Below are 26,752 nucleotides of genomic sequence, written 5' to 3'. Positions count from 1 at the left end.
GGCGTGAGCTGTTCCTTACAACCAGTGTCTCTTCTCTGCAAGGTAAGGGGAAGTAGCATCTGTGGCACAGCTGGAAATATGACCTAGAGAAGAAGCATTCCCCATGATGTTCTGGGCTTTTTTCCCCCTTTACAACATTTTAAGGAAAGCATCTTTAAAAGGGGGGCCACAAAGAATTCCTTCCTGCAGCAGGAGCTACCCTAGTAGAAGCCTTTCCCTACTACACGATCCTTCCTTATCTGTCCCCCCATTCTACCCTTGCTCCCATCTGTCAGCTCACGTAGCAACGTCAACACTTGTTTTTGTAGGGTGTGCAGCAGATCTGGACAAGGTTATCTGGCTTAACTACATGGCCTTTTGTAGTTTGGGAAATGCATAAGTGTGGCTCACTTAGCAGCTACTGGTGGTCACACACCATGTGGGCAATCTATTACAATCAAGTGTACTGCAAGAGACCCTCAGTGTCAGTGAATTACACAGCTCTTCTGCCCTGTTCCCACTCCTCACAGCAGCATCCCGGGAAGCGGGCAGCACTGATCGGGTTCTGGATTACTTGCTTCTTGGAAGTAGTGATGGTTCTTCTCAGTGCGGGACAGAAGTGATCAAGCCACACATCAGACAGCTAGAAAGCTCTGTCCCTATGCCGCCACCGTAGATGATCCTCCTGTCTGAGACACAAGCTAAACTTTGGCCCACTTTCTTCTCTAGGCTGTTTGCCCTTCCTATGTCCTTTGGAAAACAAAGAAATAAGAAACACACTCACCACACCATAGGAATATGTGTCACAGGTTTCAGACACAGGGAGACTCTGGATAACTTCTGGAGCCATCCATGGGAAAGTTCCAACCAAGGACATGTGTGTGGTGTGGTTATGGAATCGAGAGGCACCGAAGTCACAGATCTGAGGACACAGGAACCAATGTTAGCCTTCTACCCAGCACTGATGAGAGATGATTGGTCACAAGACCTCCATCAGAAATGAACAACTTTCTCCAAAGTAAAAGATTCGGCCCTACCTTCAGGACTCCATCAGCAGCAATAACAACTACAAGAGAACAGAGAGGAATTAGGATAATCATTTTGTCTGAATTGTCTTACACTGAAGAGAAGCAGAGCTTCACATTTCTAAGTTTGATATTACTGCATTTCTAACTTCACATTATAATCCGGGTATGGTGGTGTGTCCCTGTAATCCCAGGCTGAGGCAGGGGGACGATCATGAGTTTGAGGCCAGCCTGGGCTATAGAGCAAGAACCAAACCTGTCAGGGATATAAAACAAGACTCTGTTCTAAACACACACACACACACACACACACACACACACACACACACACTCTGTTCTAAACACACACACACACACACACACACACAGAGAGAGAGAGAGAGAGAGAGAGAGAGACAGACAGACACTGAGATACACTCAGACAGAGAGAATTTTATATTATAAAGGGTAAGATGAAAATATTTGCTGCATCTGAGAGTTTGTATGAGGGAGGAAATATTTTTTAAAAGCTTAATTCCAAGAGGTGCTGCTCTGAGTGGCTTTTAAGACACTTGCATCACACAGATGCAGTGAGGGTAAGCCAAAGCAGCTGCACCGCACTCGCCAAGAAAGGGGATGTAGGAATGGCTTTTTCAGGCAGGAGGGGTGGGGAAGAAGGTCAGTCTGGAAACAATACATTTTAAACTCATGCAAAATATCTATGCAAGTATTTCTGGTAAACAGTTTCAAGGCTGACATTAACCTGGGAGTGTTGACACGGCGGGGGGGGGGGGGGGGGGGGGAGGAGAGGGAAGCTGTTACGGGAGAGGGAAAACCATCGAGGCCTGAGCACGATAGATCATCAATGCAGCAGCTGTTCCTCCTAGTGATTTTGGTAACCGGAGAAAGGATTCTGTGTGATCTAATCCATAAAAATAGCCTCAAAGTAAATGTGGGATTGGGAGGCATGAGCTGCATGCTTTTATAAATAAAAATGTAAATAAATATTACTATTCTATCTGCTCCCTATTCCTCCTTCTTAATGTGAGATTAACAAGGGCTCATTTACAAAATCACATTATAAAAATACTTCCTTTGGGGGCTGGAGAGATGGTTCCCTGGGGACAAAAGAACTTGTCATGCAACCAGGTGACCTGAGTTGGACCCCAGAGACCCATATAAAGGCGGAAGGAGAGAACCTGACTCCACAGAGTTGACCCTGCCTTTCAAAGGCACATCATTGCATGCGCGTGTATGCAAACATGCACCAGACATGCATGCACACTAATAATGTGTTTTTATTTTTATTAGATTTATTTACTTATTTTATGTATGTGTATAGGTGTGTGGGTGCATCTAGGCCACGGGAAGCACATGGAGGTCAGAGAACAGCTTGTGTGTGGGGGGGTCAGTCCTCTCTTCCTAATGTGTGGTTTCTGGGGACTGAACTCAGGTTGTCTGGCTTGGTGGTAAGGGCCTCTACCCACGGAGCCATCTTGCTAGCCCATAACTTAAGCTTTCAAAAAACACTACAGAAAATGAAGTCTCTCTCTCCTCCCAGTAAAAATAAATTGCCAGCGTTAGGCTGATATTCTTTTCTTGCTAATGTTTCCTATTAGCTACAGAACTTGTAATTTTTTTTTTTTTAAATGAGGAATTCGCCATCATTGTATAGCCTTCATGGGCTTAAAAAAATCAGAGATTAATAGTACAAACTGAAGTTTTGGTCACAAAAGTCTGCTATTTCCTATCTGGTTAGAGATTATTTTCCATTAACTTCCTGTCAGCTAGCTCTGTATCACAACTATGTCTGTCTCAGAAGAACCAAAGAGCAAGTGAGGACGGAAAGGGAGTGACAGTCAGCCGAGCCAGCCAACCAGGTTAGGAGGGGCCAGCTTGGATTCCTGATGGTGGCAGCTGCCTACAACTTCCTGTCCTTCCTGCCTACCACCTGTCAGACCCAGGCCTGGAGGTCCCGAGTGTGAGCAGCGCCCCTGGGGCTCTGCCCAGGCTCCTCTTGCCCGCTTGCTGTCATCGCCCATTCTCAGGACCACACGGCTGGTAAATTCCTGTTTTAGCTGCAGCGATCTTAAATTCCTAAAACTAAATGCTTTTCTGCCTACCAAGAGCCACTGAAGAGTGCAGAAATAACCGATAGCAAGCAAGGGCTGCTTTCTTTCCTCTCTTAAGCAGAACCCTCGGACACTTATTTAGCTCTGCTAAGTAAACAGTCCTCCTGTCTTTCTGCTAGCTCTGAGGTGACGTCATGGAAGAAGGTAGCATCTAATCCTGGGAGCTATTTTAAGGAGCTCGCTTTCCAAACGATAAGTATAGGGCTCATAAAGTATAGAAAGCCCAGAAAAGAGAAAGAAAAAAAAGGAATGCCTCTACATTCTGAACTCTCAAGCATGCTGGTTATCTTTGGGCGCTAGCTACTTCAGGTAACATGGGCATGAGTGACCAAAAGATGCAAACCATTGGAATTCAGAAATAAAACTCAAAGTTGCTGGCAGAAGGAAGGATCTAAAAATAGGAGGCTTAAAATACACGACTACACACTCTGACCTGGTGGTGCAGATTTTAGAAAAGGACCCTAAGCAAATAATTAGAGATGTGTTTTTTTTCTTAACAAAAAACAAAAATAAAAAAAAACTTGGCCAAAAGGCATTAAACATTTCTTATTTTAGATAAAAACAAAAAACAAAACAAGCCAAACAAAGAAAGGAAACGAGGAGCATAAGCAAATGCAGTAGGCTCCATCCTGTGTTAGACTCGCCCAGAGCATTAGGCAAACCTCAAATAACACACAGACGTCGATCTCTGCTGACAGTGAAAATGTTTCCAGGGTAGTGCAGACCACCCACGAGCTACAAAGCCATGGGAAGCATCGTGCTGGTTATTTCCTGGTGCCAGTGAACTGGGTAAAGTAGCAAGGTCAGACGGTGTGACCACTTACCGTTTCTTGACTTGAGATCTCTGTGGATCACCTTGACTGGAGCCTCCATGTGTAAGTAGTGCATCCCTTTCATACAAGAGGGGAAGAGGGTTAGTGGTTTGCAGTATCACATCAGTAGGAACGTTCAGAACTTTGCAAAGAAATCCACAGCAGAGAATACGCCCATGTGTTCTGCCCGTCCAGGCCCCACAGAAGAAGAACCACCTCTGCCCACATTAGTGGCAGTTTCTCTAGCAAGGCCAATGCGGATCTCTACTGTGGATCATCTTATTTCTTACAGTACCTAAGAAAGTCACCATCATTTTCTCAGATCTGCAGCAAAATGACCAAGATGGCCTCTGAGCACCCACTGCCAGGTACATGCTACGTCTGCCCAAGCTGAGGCTCCTCGTCTCTCACCTGGACGTCTGCAGCTTGAGCTGCAGTGACATTATTCTCCAAGACCTGAGCTTGAAGACAGAATGGGTGGCCAGCAGGCCCACTGGTGGATAAGGGTGCTGTGGTCTCCTAGTAGATGTACAATGCTTACATCTAAAGATAGGTTTTTCTCACAAGAATAAATCTCCAAATTCACTCTGATCTATTTATAATATGAATTAAGGTACTCTATATACTGCGTGAATCAAATGTCAATAATTTCATTATTTTGAATGAGAAATTATACTTTATGATATATTTCATGGTTATCCCCTTAAAAGTATTTGGTCTTTTTTTTTTTTTTTGCCAAAAACAGAAAATAGAGGGAAAAATAAATTTTCTACACAGTATTTCTGAAACAGTCCTTTCTACATCAAATCAAACAGGACCTTTTTTTTTTTTTGATGAGATGCTCATGAAAGTAATTTATTAAGTACATTTGGGTTTTTATTAAGTACACAGAACATTACAATTTTATAAAGATGAATTTATTAATAGCTATTCTTCTACTACTCTGGTTATTCCATACGGAGGCATCAAAAGAACAAAGAAAATAAGAAAAGAGTTTCAGCTCTTGTTACATAATGATATCACTGAAAAGAATCAAGTTAGCAGAAGTATTAGTAGCTTAAACGATCTTAACCCATGTAACTGGGATAAAGGGTCTCATTTAATAGCAAGTTCCACATAGTCAAACTGCAGAGCTCCTTGTGTGGCATTTCACAGTCTATACGCCTGAACTTCACAGTCACGCCCTCCTTGCTTTAAAATTAAATCTCCAAATAATTTTCAGGTAGAGTCTATTTGACTATGATTAGGAGGAGGAACAGATGGTTTTCATACTTGCTGACAGAATTTCAAAGGGGACGATTTGACTAGAAAAAATTTAAAATATAGGCATTTTTTTACTCCATGTCAGATTATCAGAAGAAAAAGTCTAATAAGTTATTGGTGCACAGAGCATAGTAGTGGTCAACTCTGGAAACTCAGGAACATCTCATTATGTAATCAGAAAACTCAATTATTTTGTAGTCACTTGCTTTGTTTTTATTGCAAAACCATTGAAAAGGGCTGAAAAATACTTTCATCTGGTTTAACTATCTGTGAATTCTCTCTCCTTGTGGGGGGCTCGAGACAGGGTTTCTCTTTGTAACATCTCTGATTGCCCTGTAACTTACTCTGTAGACCAGGCTGGCCTCAAACTCAGAGATCTGTCTGCCTCTGCCTCCTGAGTGCTGGGAGTAAAGGCGTGCGCCACCACAGGGCATATTTGTGAATTCTTAATAAGATCTGACAGGTACCAGGGAGGCTTGGGGGACTTGGGATGGAGGCAGCATTCGAGTCCGCGCCCTAATTGTCCCTCACATACAACTGCGGATGCACATGCCTGCCCGCTCCCCTTCCTCCTCCTTCTGGGAGGGAAGAGCACCCTGGCAGCTTTGAGTGCAGCTCCCAACAGCAAAGACGTTGAGCAACGCCTATTTCCAAATGTGTGAGTCAACTCTCAGGATGAATTATTCATTCTCTGATGTCTCAACATGTTATTGCTTCAGTGGCTTCAATCATGGTGAACCCAAAAGGCTCACAGGCTGAATTAGAAACAGCACCAAACAGAGCCAAGCCTTGGTATTTAAAATTTACACTTAGCTGTAGGGGACAGGGTTGAAGTCGATCTTAAAGTAGGGGTTCCATCTTCCTTTTTCAGACCATCTGGAATAATTCCTACATATTGCATATCACTTAGGATTATGAGTAAATGGGTCCATTTTCTGGGGCCAAACACATGGGAATTTATCTTTTCGATTCATTCTCTAATTGGGCAAGGAGGTTTTATTAGCTTGGGACCGGGACTCTCCCCACCTTCATTTCCCTGGATCTCTGCTTTCATTGTGCTACTTAACTCTGCTCCTTTTCTTCCCTGTTCTTCTGCAGTGGAGAAGCAGCTCTCCTGAGAAACTCAAAATAACAGTGCTACTCTGGAGCCAAGAGAGGTGGCCCTCAGGCAGGACCATGTGACAGAGGGCCAAGTGGGTGCTGCAGCTGGAATGGGGGACTGTAAGGCAGAGGGAGCACAGCTGGAAGCTGCCACTTGATTTGTTTGCTGCCTATCCACCCTAAGTACCACTAAGTCATAACAGGAGTGTAATTAACTGAGCACCCAAAACATAACGTCAGTAGAGTGCAATAAGGACTGTGTGTGTTTCCATCCGTGTAGGCGCATTTCCACAATGCTGCAGGCAACCGCCAGCATCACCATGGCCTTGCCTACTCGCAGGTGCGCCGCGTGTACTATGGACACTCACGGGTGCTCCTTGTGTACTATGGACACTCACGGGTGCTCCTTGCGTACTACGGACACTCATGGGTGCTCCTTGTGTACTACGGACACTCACGGGTGCTCCTCGTGTACTATGGACACTCACGGGTGCTCCTCGTGTACTATGGACACTCACGGGTGTTCCTTGAGTACTATGGACATTTAGAGAAGTGAGTATGATATTGCATGAAAGCATCTTCAATAACGTGGAATGTTAAGATAAATTTAAGATGTCTGATGCATGGATACATAAATAAGCTCATCACCACAGCCCTAGAAGTTTGGCATCACATTCAAACATAGGGTTGCTTATATCTAACTCACAGGTAGCCAGTAGCAGCATTAGCATAAAAGTTTATTTGCTTTCTTTTACTTTTCCTGTTTGAGGAATTTGGTCGGTGCTGGCGAAACATAAAGCATTCAAGATAATCCCCCCACAAAACAGTTTCATCCTGAAGTCACTATGTATCTTTATCTTTGCCATGAGAACAAAATATAAGCTGCTTCCCTTACCGAACACTAAGCGACACTATATATATTTGCTTTGTAAAGAGATGTCTGTAGGAAAAGTGTTAGGATGCACAGGAGCTACCTGCCCAGGTAAAGTGCCAACCACTTGCTACCTAGAGGATCCCAGAATACAAACGTGAAGACCACAGACATTACTTAGATAAAGCTGATTCCAAGGCAGTTATGACGAAGACCTGGTCAGGTAGGAAAGTGCAAACAAGGAGAAAAATTACATATTCAGAGCCAATAAGACCAACCCTACCATAAGTCACATTTTAGAGACTCATGGAGAGACTCTCAGGACAACAAAACTGTGATTTTTACATATAATATGGCAAGAGAGTTTGCCAATTACAATGTCACAAAACAAAACAAAAAAATCTCTGCCCTGAAGCTTCCTGACTTTGTAAAACTTGATTTATGGAAAGAAATGAAGAAAGAAAAGGGGGGTGGTATTCAGTAATGGAAAGGCAATGACCTAAAAATATTATCTGAAAAAATAAAAATATTATTTGTAGATTGAGTTGAATTATATTTTACTATATCTGATCTAAAAAAAAATACCTAAAGACATAGAATAAAGAACTTCCTGACATACGATGACTCCGCCCACCGCTGTCGGTGCTAAGCAGCCTACCTTTGGCTACGTCGGTGGCCCAGGTCATGATGTGATCCATGTCCATCTCCTCGCTCCTGTTGCTGTTGATGTAATCATACAGGGATCCCAGAGAAGCATATTCTGTTTTAAAAAGGAGTAAGACACAATTAAAGCTGTGCTTTGGAAACAAGACTCTATATTTTCATTGAGAAAACATATTAAAGAGTTTAATAAAAGATGATATTAAGACTACGTAAGAGTCGCCTTGATCATGGTATCTCTTCTCAGTAATAGAATAGTGACTAGGACAGTTTTATTCTTTTTTTTTTTTCCCCAACTTGAGGCTTTTTATCTCTTTCTCTTGTCTGACTAGACTGCTGGAGCCTTCAGCACAATGCTCGATGAATGTGGTAAGAACAGAATCCATCTGTGCCAGCTTTTCAATCATCGAGCGTGATGTTAGCTGTGGAGTTCTATAGCTGCTATTTACTGAGACAATTCATTTTTACTCCTAGTATGAGGGGACTTATCATTATCAATGGAGGTCACAGTCTCTCAAGTGCTTTCTGTAAGGACTGCAGATACAGCTCAGCGATAGGACACTGTGCTAGCATGCCCAAGGCCCTAGGTTCAGCCCCTACCACCACCAAAAAGAACCAATACAATCAAATCTTCTCTTGTATCTTTTGAAGTGTCCACATTTTGTTTTCGTCTTATATTCTATTACCTGTTATTGTACCCTCTATTAACTGATTTCAGATGTTAAGCCAACACCTTGTATTCCTGGAAAATATTCCACTGGTCATGGAGTACAATCTTTTATTATTGTCAGGATTTTTTAAAATTTAATTAAGGCAAAAATTATATCATTCCTCCTCTTTCACCTCCCTTCTACCCCTCTCATGTCTGGCCTTTCTCCCAAATTCGCAGTTCCCTCTTCTTTAACCAATATTATCATATATAATGCAATATAGATAAATATATATTATATACTATTCACATATATATAAATATATATGAATAAACACATGCACACTCCACTGAGTCCCCTTATAATGCTTGCGTGTATATGTTTCTAGAGATGACCATTCTGTACTAGCTAACCAGTCTGGGGCTCATCCCTGGGGTAGACTATTGCCTGTAGCTCTTCATCTAGGGGTGTGGTCAGTGAGATTTCCCCCTGTCTACCTTGGGATGTCCACTGTTGTTGGAATTATTCAGTTCTTGCTTACACAGTCCTGTGATGGAATACAACATTTTTTAACATGTCACCAGTTTCTTTATGCTAATATGGTTACAAAGTTTTGTATTGAATGCATGAGGGATGTTGACTTTGTTTCCTGATCATGTCTTTGTGTGGTTGCTTTGGTGTAGGTATAATACTGGCCTTATAGACTACTGACCTCTCTGTCTTCAGACAGTATGGGGAAGGAAGGTTGATATTATTTCTTCTATAAATATCTGATAGAATTCACTAGCAAAAATAATCATCTTTTCTTTATGGAAATATTTTAAACTACTAATTATGTTTTTATTATACATAGATCCAGATTTATTCCTTGAGTCAGTTTTATTGTTGTTGTTTTATTTTGTTCATTTGAGACAGGGTCTTAGGTAGACCAGGCTAGACTCAAACTTGCTACACAACAAAAGCTTGCCTTAAACTCCTGATATTCCTGCTTGCACCTCCAAGAGCTGATATCATTTCAGAGGTCCAGCTCTAGAGTCAGGTGGATCATTGCATCATCTCAGGAGACGGCTGATTGCATGCAAGCAGGCTTATTTATTAGTACAGCTGCACGTGTCACTCATGAGCTTCTGGAGCTCCCTCAGGAATCACAGCCTTCTTTTCTCCCCATCCATGGCTTTGCCAGGGTCTCTCTTTTCTTAGTCAATCTGGCTAAAGAGTCACCAATTTTGTTAAGTGTTTAAAAACCAAGTCTTTTTTTTTTTAATTTTTCTCTGCCATTTCAATCTTCCATTTTATTGCACCTGTCCTGATGTCTCACTTTTTCTTTTCCGTGTCTTACTTCGGTCCTCTTGGATTCTCCTTTCTGCTCTTTCTTCGGGATGAAGATGCTGATGGTACCAAGCTCAAACTTGCTTCTCTTACCATACAGCTGCTGGAGATTACACACTCCCTGCTTAGTGCTGCATTTGATAGTTCTGGCATGTTTCCGTTTTATTCTATTCTAGTCTAGTACAAATCTTTAAGGCATTGTGATTTCTTTGGGGATCCAGTAGGCATTTAAAAGCATGGCATTTAATTTTCAAATACTCAGTGTTTTTTTTTTTTTTTTGTTTGTTTTTTTACCATGTCCTTTGGTTGCCCATGTTTAATTTAATTCAACTGTGGTTGGAGAAAATGCATTGTACAGTATCAATGATTTCTGATCTACTGAATATGATTTATGATTTAATGACCTCACGCTATATCTGAAGAGCATCCCTTGTAGATGGTGCGCTATGCAGATGTGAGTTAGGGGCATTTGGCTGAGAAGGTTCTTCAACTTCTTTATACCTCTGCCAATTCTGTTTAGTTATTCTACCAATTATTGAAAGGAAGATTGAAAGTAATTATTGTTGAATTGCTACAATTATTACAGATCTCTAGTATATTCACCCCTTTATCATTACAAATTGGCTTTATTTGTTTCTAGTATTATATAAATTCTATTTTGTGTGATGTTAGCATAGATACCCTGGTTTCTAATGAGTATTATTGGCATAGAACATCCTTCTCTTTCTTCTTATTTTCAACCTGTGTCTTTGACTCTGATATATGTATTGTAAATAGTGAATACTTTAACCCTGCTTTGTTATCATACCTAAAAAGTCTCTGCCCTTTGATTGGAATATTAAGACCACTCATATTTAATGTAATTAATGACAAAATTGGGTTGACATCTGCCATCTTGTTTTTTTATGTCTCCTGGCTTCAGTCAGATGTTCCCTATTTATTGCACCCTAATATATCATTTTGATTCTTTGACTATTTTACAGATTTATTTTCAAAATTGTGGCGGGCGGGGGGAGAGATGGGGATATGTATACACGAAGAGCCCATCGCCATTAGATACAACCCTGGAGATGGAGTTACAGGCAGTTATGAGCCAGCCAACATGGCTGCTTGGAACTGAACTCAAATTCTCTGCAAGAGTAGTATGCATATTAAAACAGGCTCTCATTATATATCCGTGGCTGGACGTAAGATCACTCCATAGACCAGGCTGGCCTCAAATTCATAGAGATCTGCCTGCCTATTCTCTTGAGCGCTGGGATTAAAGGCGTGCACCACCAACCAGGTTCTTAACTACTGAACCATCTCTTCATGCCTTTGATTTTTTTAAATAAGGTCTTCCTGTACAGCTTGGGCTGGTCTCAAATTCACAGTCCTGTGCCTCAGCTTCCTGTGCACGTGGATCATAGACTCCTGCCACCTCCTGATCAATGTGTTTTTAATTTCTTGAGTGACGTCTTTGTGGCGACTCAAGAAATGATATAACACATTTCATAGCACAATAATTTCAGATTTATACTAATCTAAAATCTAAAATATGTTATACTCTTTTCTCCACTATGACTATTGCTCCCTGATCTTTTATACTATTATTGTAATATGTTAAATTCCTATGTTTTAATCAATAAAACATTCATTGCTCTATTAAATTTTGTTTTTAAACATGTTATGAACGAGACATGAGAATGTATTTAAAGAGTCTTATATCAGGTCACCTTTTCACCCTTTTTCTTGCCATGAGTTCTTTCCTGAGATTCTTTCATTATTTAGTGTCCTCCTTCAGCTCAGAGGACCTACTTTAGTATTGCTTTCATCTGTTGTTTCCATACGAAGGCTCACACCGAAGGCCTCCTTGCTGACTACATGTTCTACGTGATGCCCTAAGCCCAGTATTTCTATTAAGCAGATCTTCCTGCAATAACACCACTCATTCTCTGTCCCAGAACAACTTTATAGTTATTTCACCATTAGGAGACATTTTCTTTCGCTTGATGTGCTCCTTTCTTTCCATAGGTACATATCATTTTATTGGCATCTGGCCTCCATTCCTGAAGATGAAAAGTCATCGCTGATCATTTTGTCTTTTATATTTTGGGGCTGTTTCCCCCTTACTTTCTTCAAAATTTTCACTTTGGCTTATCAGTGGATTGGCCATGGTTTGGATGTGAGCTCTTTTATAGTTAACATTAGATGACTTTAAATCAGTGACTAGCAAAACTAACATCTTAACTACTCTACCAAGGGAGTGAACTCATCCACCTTTCGTCTCATTGGGAACTGAAGACTCACCATAAATCCATACGGTTCTCAAATCACTTTATGTTTCCCTAGAAGTTAGTTTATTGAGCTTCAGTGTAAAGTATTTGTTCTCTCTCTCTCTTTCCCTCTCTCTGTCTCTTTCTTTCCTTTTTGTGAGTAAAGGTCACAATTTTATTGTTTTTATAACAGCTTAGAACTGGATCACTTGGTTCTTTCTCTTATCGACTCCCAGTTCAATGCTCACATTTCTTACTAGCCAGCATCCTCTCGGATGCAGGTGGGCTCAGCAAACTCAAGTCTCACTGCAATCTTCTTTGTAGTTTTGCCCTTTGGTGGAAAGTAGGCTCAGTCTGTCCACCATAGCTACTCTGCTTCCTGTCCTAATGCCACTTTCCCTGGGAATACCAAGAATCCTTGCTCTTCTTGTCCTGTGTCCTGTGACTCCTGCTTGCCGTGTTGTTCTGCAGAATGTCCAGTGGGTCTTGGGAACGTTCACCATGTTAACAGGAGCAATATTGGCACAGAAAGCTCTGCTTTAATTCTTTTTTTTAAAAAAAGTTACTAGCAGGGGCTGGAGAGATGGCTCAGTGGTTAAGAGCACTGACTGCTCTTCCAGAGGACCCTGGTTCAATTCCTAGCACCCACATGGCAGCTCATACCTGTCTGTAACTCTAGATCCAGGATATCTGACACCCTCATATAGGGAAAACACATCCACATATTTTTTAAAAAAGTTTTAAGGAAGTTAAATATGTTCTTTGATTTCCAAGCTGTTTTTTTTTCTTTTGAGTTTTATCGTAATGGTAGCAGGCTCTGAAAATGCAAATGTGTATATATATATATATATATATATATATATATATATATATATATATATATATTTATCCCTTAGAATCCTTAGGGGATTGAGTCCCCCCCATCCAGGTACTAAAATGTCTATATAGGTTTTTTTCTATAAAACAACAGTGTTTGCATAACTATGTAACACACACAATGTAAACAAATGTATTTTTGTTTTGTTTGCTTTTCTTTTTCATTTGTTTTTGGTTTTTCAAGACAGGGTTTCACTGTGTAGTCCTGGCTGTCCTAGAACTCACTCTATAGACCAAGCTGGCCTTGAACTCACAGAAATCTACCTGCCTCTGCCTCTTGAGTGGTGGGATTAAAGGTGTGCCCCACCAATTCCCAGCACAAATATTTTTTTTAACTGAAATATTTTAATTGACACATATTCTATAGAAAACATACTTTGAATTATGTTCTCTTTTTGATGGTCTTACTATCTTGCCCTACTGAACAGCAGCGACATCAAGTCGTGGCCTCCAGTCTGTCGCAAGGGTCACAAAGGGTACCCCTCATATCTTACAGTGTGCTGTGTTGCTGAATTATAATGTTTAATAGGGTAGGTACGCTAAATGCACTTTCGTCTTGGATACCGGCCATTTATGGCGGGCTTACTGAGATTTCAGCCCACTGTGGATGGAGGAACATCTGTTCTTAGAATCATTTCTCTACCCCTCACACTAGCAAATGGAACGTAGACGCTAAGCAAACAGTGGTTATAGTACATTGCTTTCCATCATCACTGCCCCCCTCCCACTCTGGTCTCTTTCTTTCTCTCCTTAGTTGGTTAAATTCATGAATCGGGAACCTTTGCATATGGAGAACCCAGCGTTCTACTGTTGCAACAAATATCATTATCATGAAACTTCCTCATAAGGTGCCACCAAGATGACGAACCTTCGTATAGATTACGACCAGTGAATGTCTGCAATCTGTTCTAAACTGCGAGACTTGCCCCTAATTAGCTAATGAGAAGGACCAGTCAATAACAGAACACGCAAATGAGATGTGTCTGTGATTAAAGCAAACCAAGGTCAAGCTGAAGGAAATGAGTTTGGGGACTTACAATTAATATGCTCTGTGGTTGAATTGAATGAGGACGCGGCTGGACCTGATCAAAGCTGTTTACTGTAAAACTGTAAAATCCAACGTTACAGGTACAGTGGCCCTATCTCTGCTCACTAGGACGTACAAACGTAAGTGTAAAATGTTTACAAGTATATCTTTTGTAGTTTCTTGTGGCCAAATTTTCCATGTGCTCATTCTCAGAAAGGGTATTTCCATCAGCTAAAAATTCCTGCTCAAAACTACGTGATAACTTAGCTCAAGGTCGTTATGAGCGCAAATGACCAAACCTGAAAAATATGATCCTCACATCAGGGACCCGAATAAAGAGCGCCGGTGGGATCAGGATGCGCTGCAAGACTTACAACACGAACAGCTCCAGAAATCTTAATTTATAAAAGGTCACAGAGTTACAAAAAACATCTCTCACTTCAACTAATTAAATGAAATTTTAGTTAAGTGGCACCTTACATATCGGCACTGAGCTGCAGGTGCATTTGCATCTACACAGGTGTAATTAGCACAATTAAACATGGGAGAGTGGAAACACCATTCTTAATTATATTGATATAATCAGTTTTATTAATGCTTTATGGCAACAAACGTGGCATCTGTCAGTAGTGCACACTTCATGACAGAACCTAATATTAAGCATTTTAGCACATGAAGGAATCAAAAGTCAGGCACCTGGGAGGGAAGACAGAACAACAGTGAGGTCCTACCTGTGACGATACCGTAGTTGGGAGGTTCCAGAATGACTCCATAAAACTGGATGATGTTCCTGTGGCTGAGGACGCTCAGGATCTCAGCCTGGACGAAAACAAAAGATGGCACGGTGTAAAAGGTCACCTGTGTGCGTTTTATTACATAGGCTTCACACATCACATGTGTACATATTAATACATAGGCTTCACAGTCACCTCTATGAGTCTTATTACATAGGCTTCACACATCACATGTGTACATATTAATACATAGGCTTCACAGTCACCTCTGTGAGTCTTATTACATAGGCTTCACACATCACATGTGTACATATTAATACATAGGCTTCACACGTCACCTGTGTGAGTCTTATTACATAGGCTTCACACATCACATGTGTACATATTAATACATAGGCTTCACAGTCACCTCTGTGTGTCTTTATTACATAGGCTTCACACATCACATGTGTACATATTAATACATAGGCTTCACAGTCACCTGTGTGTGTCTTTATTACATAGGCTTCACACATCACATGTGTACATATTAATACATAGGCTTCACATGTCACCTGTGTGTGTCTTTATTACATAGGCTTCACACATCACATGTGTACATATTAATACATAGGCTTCACACGTCACCTGTGTGAGTCTTATTACATAGGCTTCACACGTCACCTGTGTGAGTTTTATTACATAGGCTTCACATGTCACACGTGTGGGTCTTAATACACAGGCTTCCCATCCGTGTTGCTTTCACTTACATGGAAAAGACACATGCATGCTCAACAAGAATGTGATGCTGACAAGACTGCCTTCAGAAGCATAGTTCAAAGTCTAAAACTTCCTGACCGCGACTGAGATGGCAACAAGCGTCACAACTACTAGTCAGTCCACGTGGCAGGGGTGGAGGATGAAGAGGCAGACAGAATATTTATGTTCAGTAAAAGCCCTTTTCTAAGCAGCCAAATATATTTTTCCTGTATACTGTCTCTTTGGTGCGGGGGGGTGGGCAGCAAGCCTGGACTTTTATCAGCTGAGTGAGTCAGAATTAAGCTAGAAGTTCAACCTTCCTAACGCTGGGACCCTTTCACACAGGTCCTCATGTTGTGCTGACCCCCAACCATAAAATTATGCCATTGCTACTTCAGAACTGTAATTTTGGTACTGTTGTGAATCGTAACGTAAATATCTGATATACAACTCCCCGGAGGGGGTCACAACCCCCAGGTTGAGAACCACTGCACTACTGGAATAGATTCACTTAATTCTGTTATTTATAGTGTACCCAAGGTATAGTGATTTTCCAATAAGTAATTAGAAATACATTATCACCGTCTTCGCATGTGAATGCAGAAAGGTAGATCCCTGATGTTTGCTGGAGAGCTAATAGGAGGCCATGTTGGTACAGTTTGAAATGTGTTACTGCTAGGAAACTTTTCACGAATGGCATGGCAAAATAAGTTACATTTATTAAATTTAACTTTTAACTTAAAAACGTCATAGTGCATATTTGCTAATATCTAAAAGAGGACATTGTATTGCCGGATAGTTTTATGCCAACTTGATGTTAGAGTTATCGGAAAGGAGGGAACCTAAACTGAGAAAATGCCTCCATGAGACCCAGTTGTAGGGCATTTTCTTAATTAGTGATTGATGTGGGAGGGCCCAGCCCGTTGTGGGTGGTGCTACTCCTGGGCCGGTGATCCTGGGTTCTTTAAGAAAGCAGGCTGAGCAAGTCACAGGGTTAAGCCAGTAAACATCATCCCTCCATGACCTATACCTCTGCTCCTGCCTCCAGGATCCTGCCTTGACTTGAGTTCTGGCCTTGACTTCCACCAGTGATGGACTATTACCTGGGAGAATAAGATGAAATAAACCCTTTCTTTCCCTAAATTGCTTTGGTCAGAGCATTTTATCACAGCAATAGTAACCCTAGCTAGGACAGAAATTGGTACTAGAATCATGGGGTATTGCTGTGGCAGACATGACATGCTGCTGGGGTAGGGGCCATGTTTGTGGGGACTTTGGAGGGACTCTGCCACTTTGGGCAAGAGACTTCAGTGAGTCTTCAATGCTTGCGAGCTGTTTCGTGGGAATCTGGGAGAGAGAGAGAGTGTTGACGGCAATGTGGAGCATGAGATCCCGGGTTGTGAAGTTTCAGAGAGAAGTTTAAAGACTCTATTGGCGCCATTTGCTATTTTGAATTTGGATTCCGTGGTTCTGGTTACTGGGGCTGAGGAGTTGGCTGTGGCTAACAAGATGTCAGAACTCATTAGGACATTATGTACATAAATCATATATATATTACAGTCTTATTACACTATGGAGATAAATTATGGCTAATCAAGAAATTTAGAATGTAAGGAGGCATAAGTCAAATATAGAAAAGGTTTAACATTTTAAGTGTACAGCATATTACTGGCAACCAGAAAACGGAGTTTTAATTCTCCAGCCTAGGAAGGGGCTACCAAGAGGAAAGTCAGAAAGGGCTCCCCAAGGGAACCTATTAACTATGAATTAGTGAGGGATTTCCTACATATTTATTTCCATAAATAAGAGTTGTGATTTCATCAAAAACACACCCTGCAACTAGTAAGTAGGTAGAAAATAAATGAAGTTTTGAGGGTTGGTGTGAAGTTGATACTGGCAAGTATAAAATACTGGACAGCTCAGTTGTGTCAGTAGCCAATCTCTTCTTCGACCTAAGCTAGCTGGAAGGGTCCCTTGAGCTAGATTTCAGAAAAATGACTGTCCAATGATGCAAAGGCCAGGTGTGAAATTTATGTTCTACAGCTCACCCTTGTCTTAAACTTTGGGAGCTAGGATTTGATGGCAGTGCTTCAAGTGTCCCTGTCCAAGACAAACAAGCACCTTTGCTAGAGACGCCCCGCTTGCTTTTCTCTCTTTGAGCACACCCTGTGTCTGGAGTGAACCTCTTAGGGACTCAATGCTAGCCATGTCATGGTCATGGGAGGAGAAGCCTCAAATGCTAACTTACTAAAGCCAGCAGCATCCCTATCAACAACCTATAAACACTTGTCCTTAGACCCACAGGTAAGTGTAGTCTTCACCACGTGCTAGGGAGACTTCTCTTTGTAACAGACAGAGACCACCATGAAAAACCACAACTAACCAAAAACCAAAATGCAGAGGTGTGAAGCCAGGCCCAACAGATAAGTTTCAAAACATGCCCAAGCCTACAGCTCAGGGAATATTGCAGAAGAAGGGTAGAAAGCTTGTAAGAACCGGAAGTTCAGGGAGTTTGCTGGCAGATTGTGTTTCCTGGTAATGTCAGAAGCTACACCCATCAAGCCTCACCAACATAACTACTTAAACATGAAGTGAACAAGAACAATGGTACACATGTCAAAGTGGATGGGGAAATGACCCCGAGGCTCAGTCCTACAGAAAGAACTCTAGGCCACTGAGGGAACCTGGGAACAGGAGAGACAGCTTTCCCCAGGGAAGGGCACACTGGTTGTCCAGTGCCAAAACATACACCTTAGTAATATTACATGGTCTAAAAGGTTATATTTAGGAATATATTATAACACACACATATACACATACGCATGCATAACAACTAGTGAAAAAAGAGGCCATAAATTTGAAGGAGAGCTGGGAGATATCTATGGGAGGGCTTGGAGGGAGGAAAGGGAAGGGATAAATGTAATTATATTATTTCAGAAATTAAAAAAAGGCAGACGCTTACTCAGCCTTAAAGCTTCTGTCTGCTCCATCCTGCCATCTATTTCCAGCAGGTGAGCTGCGTGCTCTGCTTCTCTTCACGTCGCTGCAGCAAGTGCTCCTCCCCAGTGCACGGAGATGGAGCCCCAGTGCTCGGCAGGGGAGCCTCTTTATGCAGGCTGCTCGTGGTGAGCAGCAGGCATACCCAGCAAAGATGCAGCAGGCCCTCCAGCAGAGGGAAGCTTGTATAAAGGGAAAGCCCTGGTTCCTGGGTAAGGAGCACTCCTTATCTTCATGACCACAGAGCCCACAACTGTTGTCCTTAGTAGGATAGTGGACAAGGAGCAAGAGATCTTGGAGCTCTGAAGGCAGTACTTGGAGACCTGTGAGGCCAGACTGCCTACTTCCTTCAGGCCGGGGCAGACCTTCCCTTTCCGTCCCTTCTCTGCTAACTGCATCACACTCTCATCACCAAGACAAGGACAGTTCTCAGTCTCAGGCAAAAGGCTTGTATGCAACAAGTTTTGGGGGCTCAAACGGACCCAACCCTGAAACATGCCGCCCGAATCACTGCATTCATGGCTTGGAACATTTTCCTAAAATCAAACCCCCTTTTCAAAAGTGACTCATACATAGTGGTAAAATGGAAAACTAGCCCCTTGACTTTGGAAAAGCTGTCACAAGAACAACCTACACAGCAGGATGGGGGGTTTAATCACCAGAGTGTCAGGCACAGGTCAGGCCTTTTGAGTCACTCCAGGTTTAATGAGACCCATTCCCTTTCCAGCGAGGCTCCCCAGGTACTCAGGGAGGAAGAAAGGCTAAATGAACTGAATCCGGGCTCCATAATAGGAACCCTATATCCCTAAAGAGATTTGACGTCATAAATACATGTTTTTTTCCCTTCTAGGAAACTGGTTACAGATGCTAAGAAAAACAAAACCAGTCATTTTCCCCGTGTTTCTTAAAAACTGACCCCAGGTCGCGTGAGGCTTTCGTCAGCCACGTCAGCAGAACTGAGAAGTTTCTGGTTGCTCAACCGTTTTCCTGGGTGGGATGCTACAGCCAACTCAGCACCTGGAGAGGGGCCTTGGCCCTCTAGGTTAGTGCATGCCTAACTAAACTAAGATTAGACTAACCTGGCTGAACAGGAGGGTGGTAAGAACTTAGTGGAACAAACAGTGTTCAGGCCCAAGACCCAAAGAATGTCTTAAACCACATGTTCATTGTGCCTACAACTGGGTATAGTTGTAGTTTACATGAAAAAACAAAATACCAAAACAACCTGTGCTTAAATTTGGATGACCAAACCACATGTAAAAATCTGGCTTTTGATCACAATGTACTTACCCTGTCAAAGAGTTGGTCGCATTGTGCTAAACTATTAAACAAAAACGTATAATTCCAAAGAAAGTCTTGGGTCTTGCTTTCTTCCTTGAAAATGACTTGGATGAACACATTTCCCGATTGCTTTAGTTTTAAAGTCTGATGATAAGTAATGTATTATTAATGATAATTAATATATTATTAATACCATTTTTCATGGAGGAGGCACTCAATAACTACCCAGTGAACTGGACAGGGTATATTAGGACCTCCTTCTCTGCAGAGGGACTGACTTTTGTGTTAGCCTGCCTGTGCTACTTAATGGGGGACTGATAGAGTTGCATTTTTAATGCCCCAAAGCTCTATGTGGTAACTAGAGGCTCAGTCTCTTGTGTGGTGCTACTGGGGGATAGCGAGATCTTGAAGTGGAGGGCCTGGAGGGAAGTCTTACCCCTCAAGAGGAAAATGGGGTCCTAGACTCTTCCCCTTCCATTTCTCCAGCATCCAGACATAAACAAGCTCCCTCTACCAACATTCTCATCATATGCTGTGGAGCCTCAGGAGATGGGGTCAATCAGTCATAGACTGAACCCTCCCAAACTGTGAGCCACACTAACCTTGCCCCCGGGTTAAGAGAATTTGTCTCAGGAGTTACATTACAGTAATGGAAAGCTATCACTACCAAAGGACTCTGGGAAAAATTAAGACTCTGAGACCCACTCTTCTCACTTGCGACACAAGGGGACAGAAAGTCCTACCCCATTTCCAGCAAATGCCAGGTGCTCACCAATGTCAGTCTTTCCTCTGCTCCTCTGGCCTCTTCCCTGCTCCTTCCATCATGAGTCAACCCACATTTTCAGGCTGATTAATTAATCTCCTCTAACAGTGGATTCCACTGACATAAGTTGCTTGATTTAGTTTCATATACTTATACTTGTCTTTCCATGTTTACCTATGGTTTCACCTAAACACAATGCAACATTTTCAAAGCATTTATCTATTTTATTGTATTTAAATGTTGGAGGAGGTGGGCCTTAGATGGGTTAATTAGCTCAATTACCAGGGGCCTACTAAATATCAGTAATAAAATCTGCTTTCCCACTTCTGCCTCTTTTATATATGTTTCTCGTCCTTGTTCTCTTTAAAGAATGGCCAATAAAGTTGTCTATCTTGGCTTGGTGTTGCACATCTATAATCCCAACCCTAGGGAGGTAGAGGTAGGAGAATCAGAAGTTCAAAGTCATTGTGAGCTATACAGGCAGTTCAAGGTCATCATGGATGCTGTGCAGCACTGTCTTAAAAACAAACAACAACCCCACAAAACCTAAATAAATAAAAATATTTTAAAAATTATTAAGATAAAATATTTACTAAGAACTGCCTTGCTCAAATAGATATGAATTTGCAGAGTTCCCTATATCAAAGGCTACCATTTTTTTGAGTGCCTACTCAGTATGAACTAGACTAAGCGTTCCTTTTCTCACAACAAACCAGGGCTCCTGTCTAGTTCCACACTTTCTACAGGGGAAAGAAACCTAGGTAAGGAGATAAGCCCAGGGCACAGTGGATGACAAAGCCAGATTTTAAACACAAGTTGTGTAATGTGGGATTTTCCCTCTGTATGCTGTGATTACCATTAATGAATAAAGAACTGCTTTGCATCTATAGGAGAGTAGGGGAGGCAGAGCAGAGCTAGGTGGGGAGGACAAGACTGAATGCTGGGAGAAAGAAGGGTGGAGTCAGAGAGAAGCCATGTAGCACCACTGGAGACAGATGCCTGGAACTTTTCCCAGTAAGCCACAGCCACATGACAATACACAGATGAACAGAAATGAGTTAAATTGAGATGTAAGAGTTAGCCAATAAGAAGCTAGAGCTAATAGGCCAAGCAATGAAAACAACCAAGTGACTCTCTTTCTACAAATTGGCACCCACGTGACCAACAAGAATCCACTTAAAAACCTGAGAGAACTTGAAATTCTAGACACAAAAGAACAGAGTTTAGCACAGTTTCTTGGCAGTCACAATTTTTTTCTAGAAGGGCTTGTAGCAAGCAAGGCACCCTGGAGCACAGTAAAAAACTGTGAGGCTTCTTTTTAAAAAGCGGTAGTTTCCGATAGAACATCCCCATTGTCTCAGTGTGTGGGTGCACACCTTGCGGTCCTGAGTTCCATGCTCGTGCTCTCTCTCCTTCTGCTCCTGATTTGGACCTTGAGATTTCTGTCCGGTGCTCCAAATTGGGTCTCTGTCTCTGTCTCTTTTCATCACCTGATGAAGGTTAATATTCAGGAGGATGCCTATATGTTTTTCTTTGGGTTCTCCTTATTTAGCTTCTCTAGGATCACTAATTATAGGCTCAATGTCCTTTGTTTATGGCTAGAAACCAAATATGAGTGAGTACATCCCATGTTCCTCTTTTTGGGTCTGGCTTACCTCACTCAGGATAGTGTTTTCTATTTCCATCCATTTGTATGCAAAATTCAAGAAGTCCTTGTTTTTTACTGCCCAGTAGTACTCTATCGGGAATTCACCAAGGCCAGCTGGCCTGGGTCTGAAAAAACCTGGGATAAAACCGGACTCGCTGAACATAGTGGACAATGAGGACTACTGAGAACTCAAGAACAATGGCAATGGGTTTTTGATCCTACTGCACGTACTGGCTTTGTGGGAGCCTAGGCAGTTTGGATGCTCACCTTACTAGACCTGGATGGAGGTGGGTGGTCCTTGGACTTCCCACAGGGCAGGGAGCCCTGATTGCTCATTGGGCTGACGAGGGAGGGGGACTTGGTTGGGGGAGAGGGAGGGAAATGGGAGGCGGTGGCGGGGAAGAGACAGAAGTCTTTAATAAATAAATAAACGGGGAAAAAAAAAAGCGGTAGTTTCCTGGTCTGCCAGCACTAATGGCTCTGGCTCTTTTGTGAGGTTTGGCTATTGAGCATTTAAATGGGGTTTATGGACAGTGTACTGCAATTTACTTGGTGGCAACATGGGCAGACTGGTTATCAGAGTCGATGTGGTAGGATGGCTCCCACCAGCAGTCTCAGGCATTAATGGACTTCCACAATGTTAGACTGTGTGGAGCAAGCAGGAAGTACTGTATATCCTAGTAATGCCACAGCTTAAGTTTTTAAGAAGTGCTTAGCATTTTAAGAAGTGGTCCTGGACATTAAAGAATTACAGATATGCAATAAAGACAAATCCAGATGGAAAAGACCTCTAAATGGGTCACAGTGTTAGATAAATGTATGTAAGCTTGGGAGATAGAAGAAAAACAAGTAAAGACGGAAACTTCACAGAGTCTGGATTATGTATATTACTGTGTCTTCTTTGAATTTTTTGACTGTGAAGGAGCTAAGTACAGAGAGTCATTTCATTGTATGGACTGCTAAACTAAGCCAGCAAGTATATTATAAAGGTATCTTGACTTCAGAATCTGAGTCTAAGGATATGTTGTTTGGAAAAGAGGTTCTTTTGTTTTCACAGAAGATGAGAACCTGTGGATTAATTCCAGACTAATATAGTTTGATGGATCAAGACCCCTTGAAAGGTCTCCTTGAACACCTCTCAAAATTTACTTCACCCAATAAACAGCAGGAAGCAGTTTGGAGGAAAACTATGCTCATATTCCCAAATATTGTTTATAAATGTTTGTTTACATTTAAAGAGGGATATGCTATAAAGATTTGCATTGGTATGGATCTTGGTTTATTGATACAAACTTAAGGTCAATTGTGTTATATGTCCACTTATGCTCTTAATTAAGGTATTGTGTTTGTGCAGCTCATTTAAAAATGTAATGTATAATTTAAAAATACAGGTTAATAGATAATCATCTATAATAGTCAAGCTTGTAGTCATGTTAGTTAGGTTTTCTAGATATATAGAGAGATATTTCAGTTAGGTATTCTTCAAATATTTTAGAGACCTTCAGAATATGGCATTTAAAATGTTTTAAGAACATAGAACTTTTCATGACAATGAGACACATCTGCTCCTGGCAGCACCAATTGCTTCAAGAGGAAGATGGGCATTGAAGAGGCTCCTTATGGAGTTGGTTAGCCATTTGGGCAAGAAACTGCTCTTGCCTGGACTGCTTGATGAACTGGACATGTAGGACCCACAGAGAAATGACTGTTGAATTTGCCTAAAGGTGAGACGATCCTTTGAGGTTCCTGCTTCATGAAAGAGTCTGCCAGACATTCTGCAGGACACAGAAGAAAATGACTGACAAACTGCCAACATAGGCAGAACTGTCATTGAAATTTCCTGCTTTGTGGAAAAGTCTGCTGGATACTATGGGCTGAAGACAGATGCCCCAATGGTATAGAAGAACTTTGGGTGATTGTCCAAGTCACAAAATGTCTGTCAATTTTAGAGTTTTGGACATTGCTTACAATGCATTTCCTGTTTAGTTAGGTAATATTATATCCTTCTGGAGTCTTTGATGGAGTTGAAGAATTTATAGTTACAGTTATAGTTTTCCTTAGTTATGATAAAAGATAAAATAGATATAAATATTGTAACTATAATTCTTGCTTGATACTTTTTTGTTATATGTAATTTTTTATATTAAAGTTAAAATATTCCTTTTTATTTAAAAAGAAAAGGGGAGGTGATATGGGATTTCCCTCTATATGCTGTGATTACCATTGATAAATAAAGGAACTGCTTTGGGCCTATAGCAGAGCTATAGGGGAACAGCGCTGGGTGGGGAAAACTAAAGTGAATGCTTAGAGAAAGGAGGTGGAGTCAGAAAAAAGCCATGGACCTTGTGGTGTTGAACAGATTAATGGAAATGGGTTCAATTAAGATGTAAGAGTTAGAAAATAAGAAGCTAGAGCTAATGGGCCAAGCAGTGTTTTAAATAATATAGTTTCTGTGTGATTATTTTCGGGTCTGAGCTGCCGGGCAGCCAGGAAACAAGCAACCTCCTTACTACAATTAACAACTGCCTTGCTCAAATGGACATGAATTTGCAGAGTTCCCCATATCAAAAGCTACCATTTATTGAGTGCCTACTCAATATGAACTAGACTAAGCGTTCCTTTCTCACAACAAACCAGGGGTCCTGTCTAGTTCCACACTTTCTACAGGGGGGGGGGGGGAGGAACCTAAGTAGACAAGCCCAGGGCACAGTGGATGGCAAAGCCAGATTTCAAACACAAGTTGTGTGATTTCAGAACCCTGCTATCAGCACCCATACTCTTTACCTACAAATAGGATTTAAGAACAGAAAGGAACATGACTTTATAGAGAACCAGACATTACAAGAGGGCTGGAAAATTCCAGAGCCCTCCTAGTTACGGAAGTTTAAGGGAACCTCTCAGTGACTCCCTCTCAGAGGCTGGGCCACTGTTTCTGCTACAACATGTCCACACCTTCTTGACATGTGACTGTGCAAGATCCAGTTCTCCCCAGGCACCGGGACATAAGGCCTGCCAGCAACCACGGATTTATAGCTAATAAAACCCGTTAATTGCACAGCATGAGACAGCCTCTCTCTATGCAAAAATTACATGGTAGGAATTTTGAGCAACTTCACAATCTGATTAGCTAAGTGCTTTATAATATTACTCTACAGTGCAACAGAGTTTGATTATTTACATCCCATAAGAGAAATGTTTGCCACATTTATTATGGAAATCTACAAAATCACTTAGAAGAGTTTAGGCAAATTTAATTTTAAAATAGTCTGAGAAGTCCCTCAACATCTTCTGCACTCCAATTAGACAGTATCTTGAATACCTGGATACTTCAGCTAAATTAATAGTGATTTTACTCTTTTGGTGTTCTGATAACATACTCAATAACTAAGGATGTAAACATGTTTGATATCTGCCGTTATTGATTGAAAAACAACAGCACCAAACCCTACACATACGGTTTGGAATTATAGGATTTTAAGAGCTATATAAAAGGGCATGGTACCAATAGCAAGCAGATGTGTACACCAAAAGAGGACCCACTATAGCCACGTGCTTCCTTATAAGGTACCAGAAACAAATACTGGAAAAAAGGCAAACTCTTCAACAAACAATGCTAGCAAAACTGAGTCTCCACGAGTAGGAGAATGAAATTAGATCCCTATCTCTCACCCTGCACAAAAATCAACTTAAAAATGGACAAAAGAACTTAATATAAGACCCAAAACTTTGAAACTTATATAAGAAAACATTTCAAGACATAGGCATAGGCCCAGGTTTTCAGAAAAGGACTTCAACAGCTCAAGAGATAATTGCAAGAACTGGCAGAATGGGTTCTGTGAGATTAAAGAGTTTCTGCACAGCGGAGAGAACAATTAACACAGTAAAGAGGAGGAAACTTCTGCCAAGTAGCTGGCAGTGGACTAATATCTAAAATATATAAAGAATCCCAAAAATTAAACATAAAAAACATCCCCCAAATGATCCCATCAGTCAATCAATCAATGGGCAAATGAACTGAATAGTTCTCAAGAGAAGAAAGTCAGGAAGGAGTTGGGTGGATGACTCCTGGGTAGGGTGCCCTCTGTGCAAAGCTGGGAACTTGAGTTGGGATCCTCGTGACCTAGATAAAAGACCAGGTATCAGGGAGTGTGCCGGTAATCCCAGAGCTGGGAAGACAGAGACAGGAGAACCTCTGGGGCTTGCCTGCGTTTTAGATGAATTGGTGAGCTACACGTGCAGCAGGACACACTATCACAAAAGTTAAATTCAAGAAGTGATTGAGGAAGACACTCGGTGTCAACCTCTGATCTCTTCTATGTGCATATACACAACACAGAAAGCATACAAATGACAAATAAATATCTGAGAACATGGTCAATGGCCTTAGCCGCCAGGGACATGAATATCAAATGTATATTGAGTGCCCATCTCACCTCAGGCAGAATAATTATCGTTAAGAAAATTGATCAAAGAAATGCTTGGGAGGTTACAGGAGAAGAGACCCTAACACGCTGCCAGTGTGCAGCTATTATGCAAACCAGTCTGGAGAAGGTTCTTCAGAAGAACTAAAACCAGGACAATCACATCATCACATCATCCAAATAATTATATATATATATATATATATATATA

At 41.5% G+C, this 26,752-nt stretch overlaps 1 protein-coding gene across 3 annotated transcripts in view; it reads right to left on the bottom strand.

The window, feature by feature from the left end:
• Positions 1-26,752, bottom strand: part of LOC121439270 (mitogen-activated protein kinase kinase kinase 20) — a 155,369-nt gene that overhangs the window by 69,799 nt on the left and 58,818 nt on the right. For all 3 annotated transcript variants that reach the window (XM_041639723.1, XM_041639721.1, XM_041639722.1), the window contains exons 3-7: positions 14,691-14,778; positions 7,821-7,922; positions 3,940-4,005; positions 1,017-1,045; positions 764-901 (exon numbers count right to left, since the gene is read on the bottom strand). In XM_041639723.1, the coding sequence (XP_041495657.1) occupies positions 764-901; positions 1,017-1,045; positions 3,940-4,005; positions 7,821-7,922; positions 14,691-14,778 (423 nt within the window). The remainder of the gene's footprint in view (positions 1-763; positions 902-1,016; positions 1,046-3,939; positions 4,006-7,820; positions 7,923-14,690; positions 14,779-26,752) is intronic.

The sequence above is a fragment of the Microtus oregoni genome, unplaced genomic scaffold, assembly GCF_018167655.1.
Source record: "Microtus oregoni isolate MIOR12 unplaced genomic scaffold, Mior012 000060F_ref0000265, whole genome shotgun sequence".
In the NCBI taxonomy this organism is placed as follows: Eukaryota; Metazoa; Chordata; class Mammalia; order Rodentia; family Cricetidae; genus Microtus; species Microtus oregoni.
The sequence above is the reverse complement of the archived record's forward strand: the minus strand, read 5'-3'. Positions and strand labels throughout refer to the sequence as shown.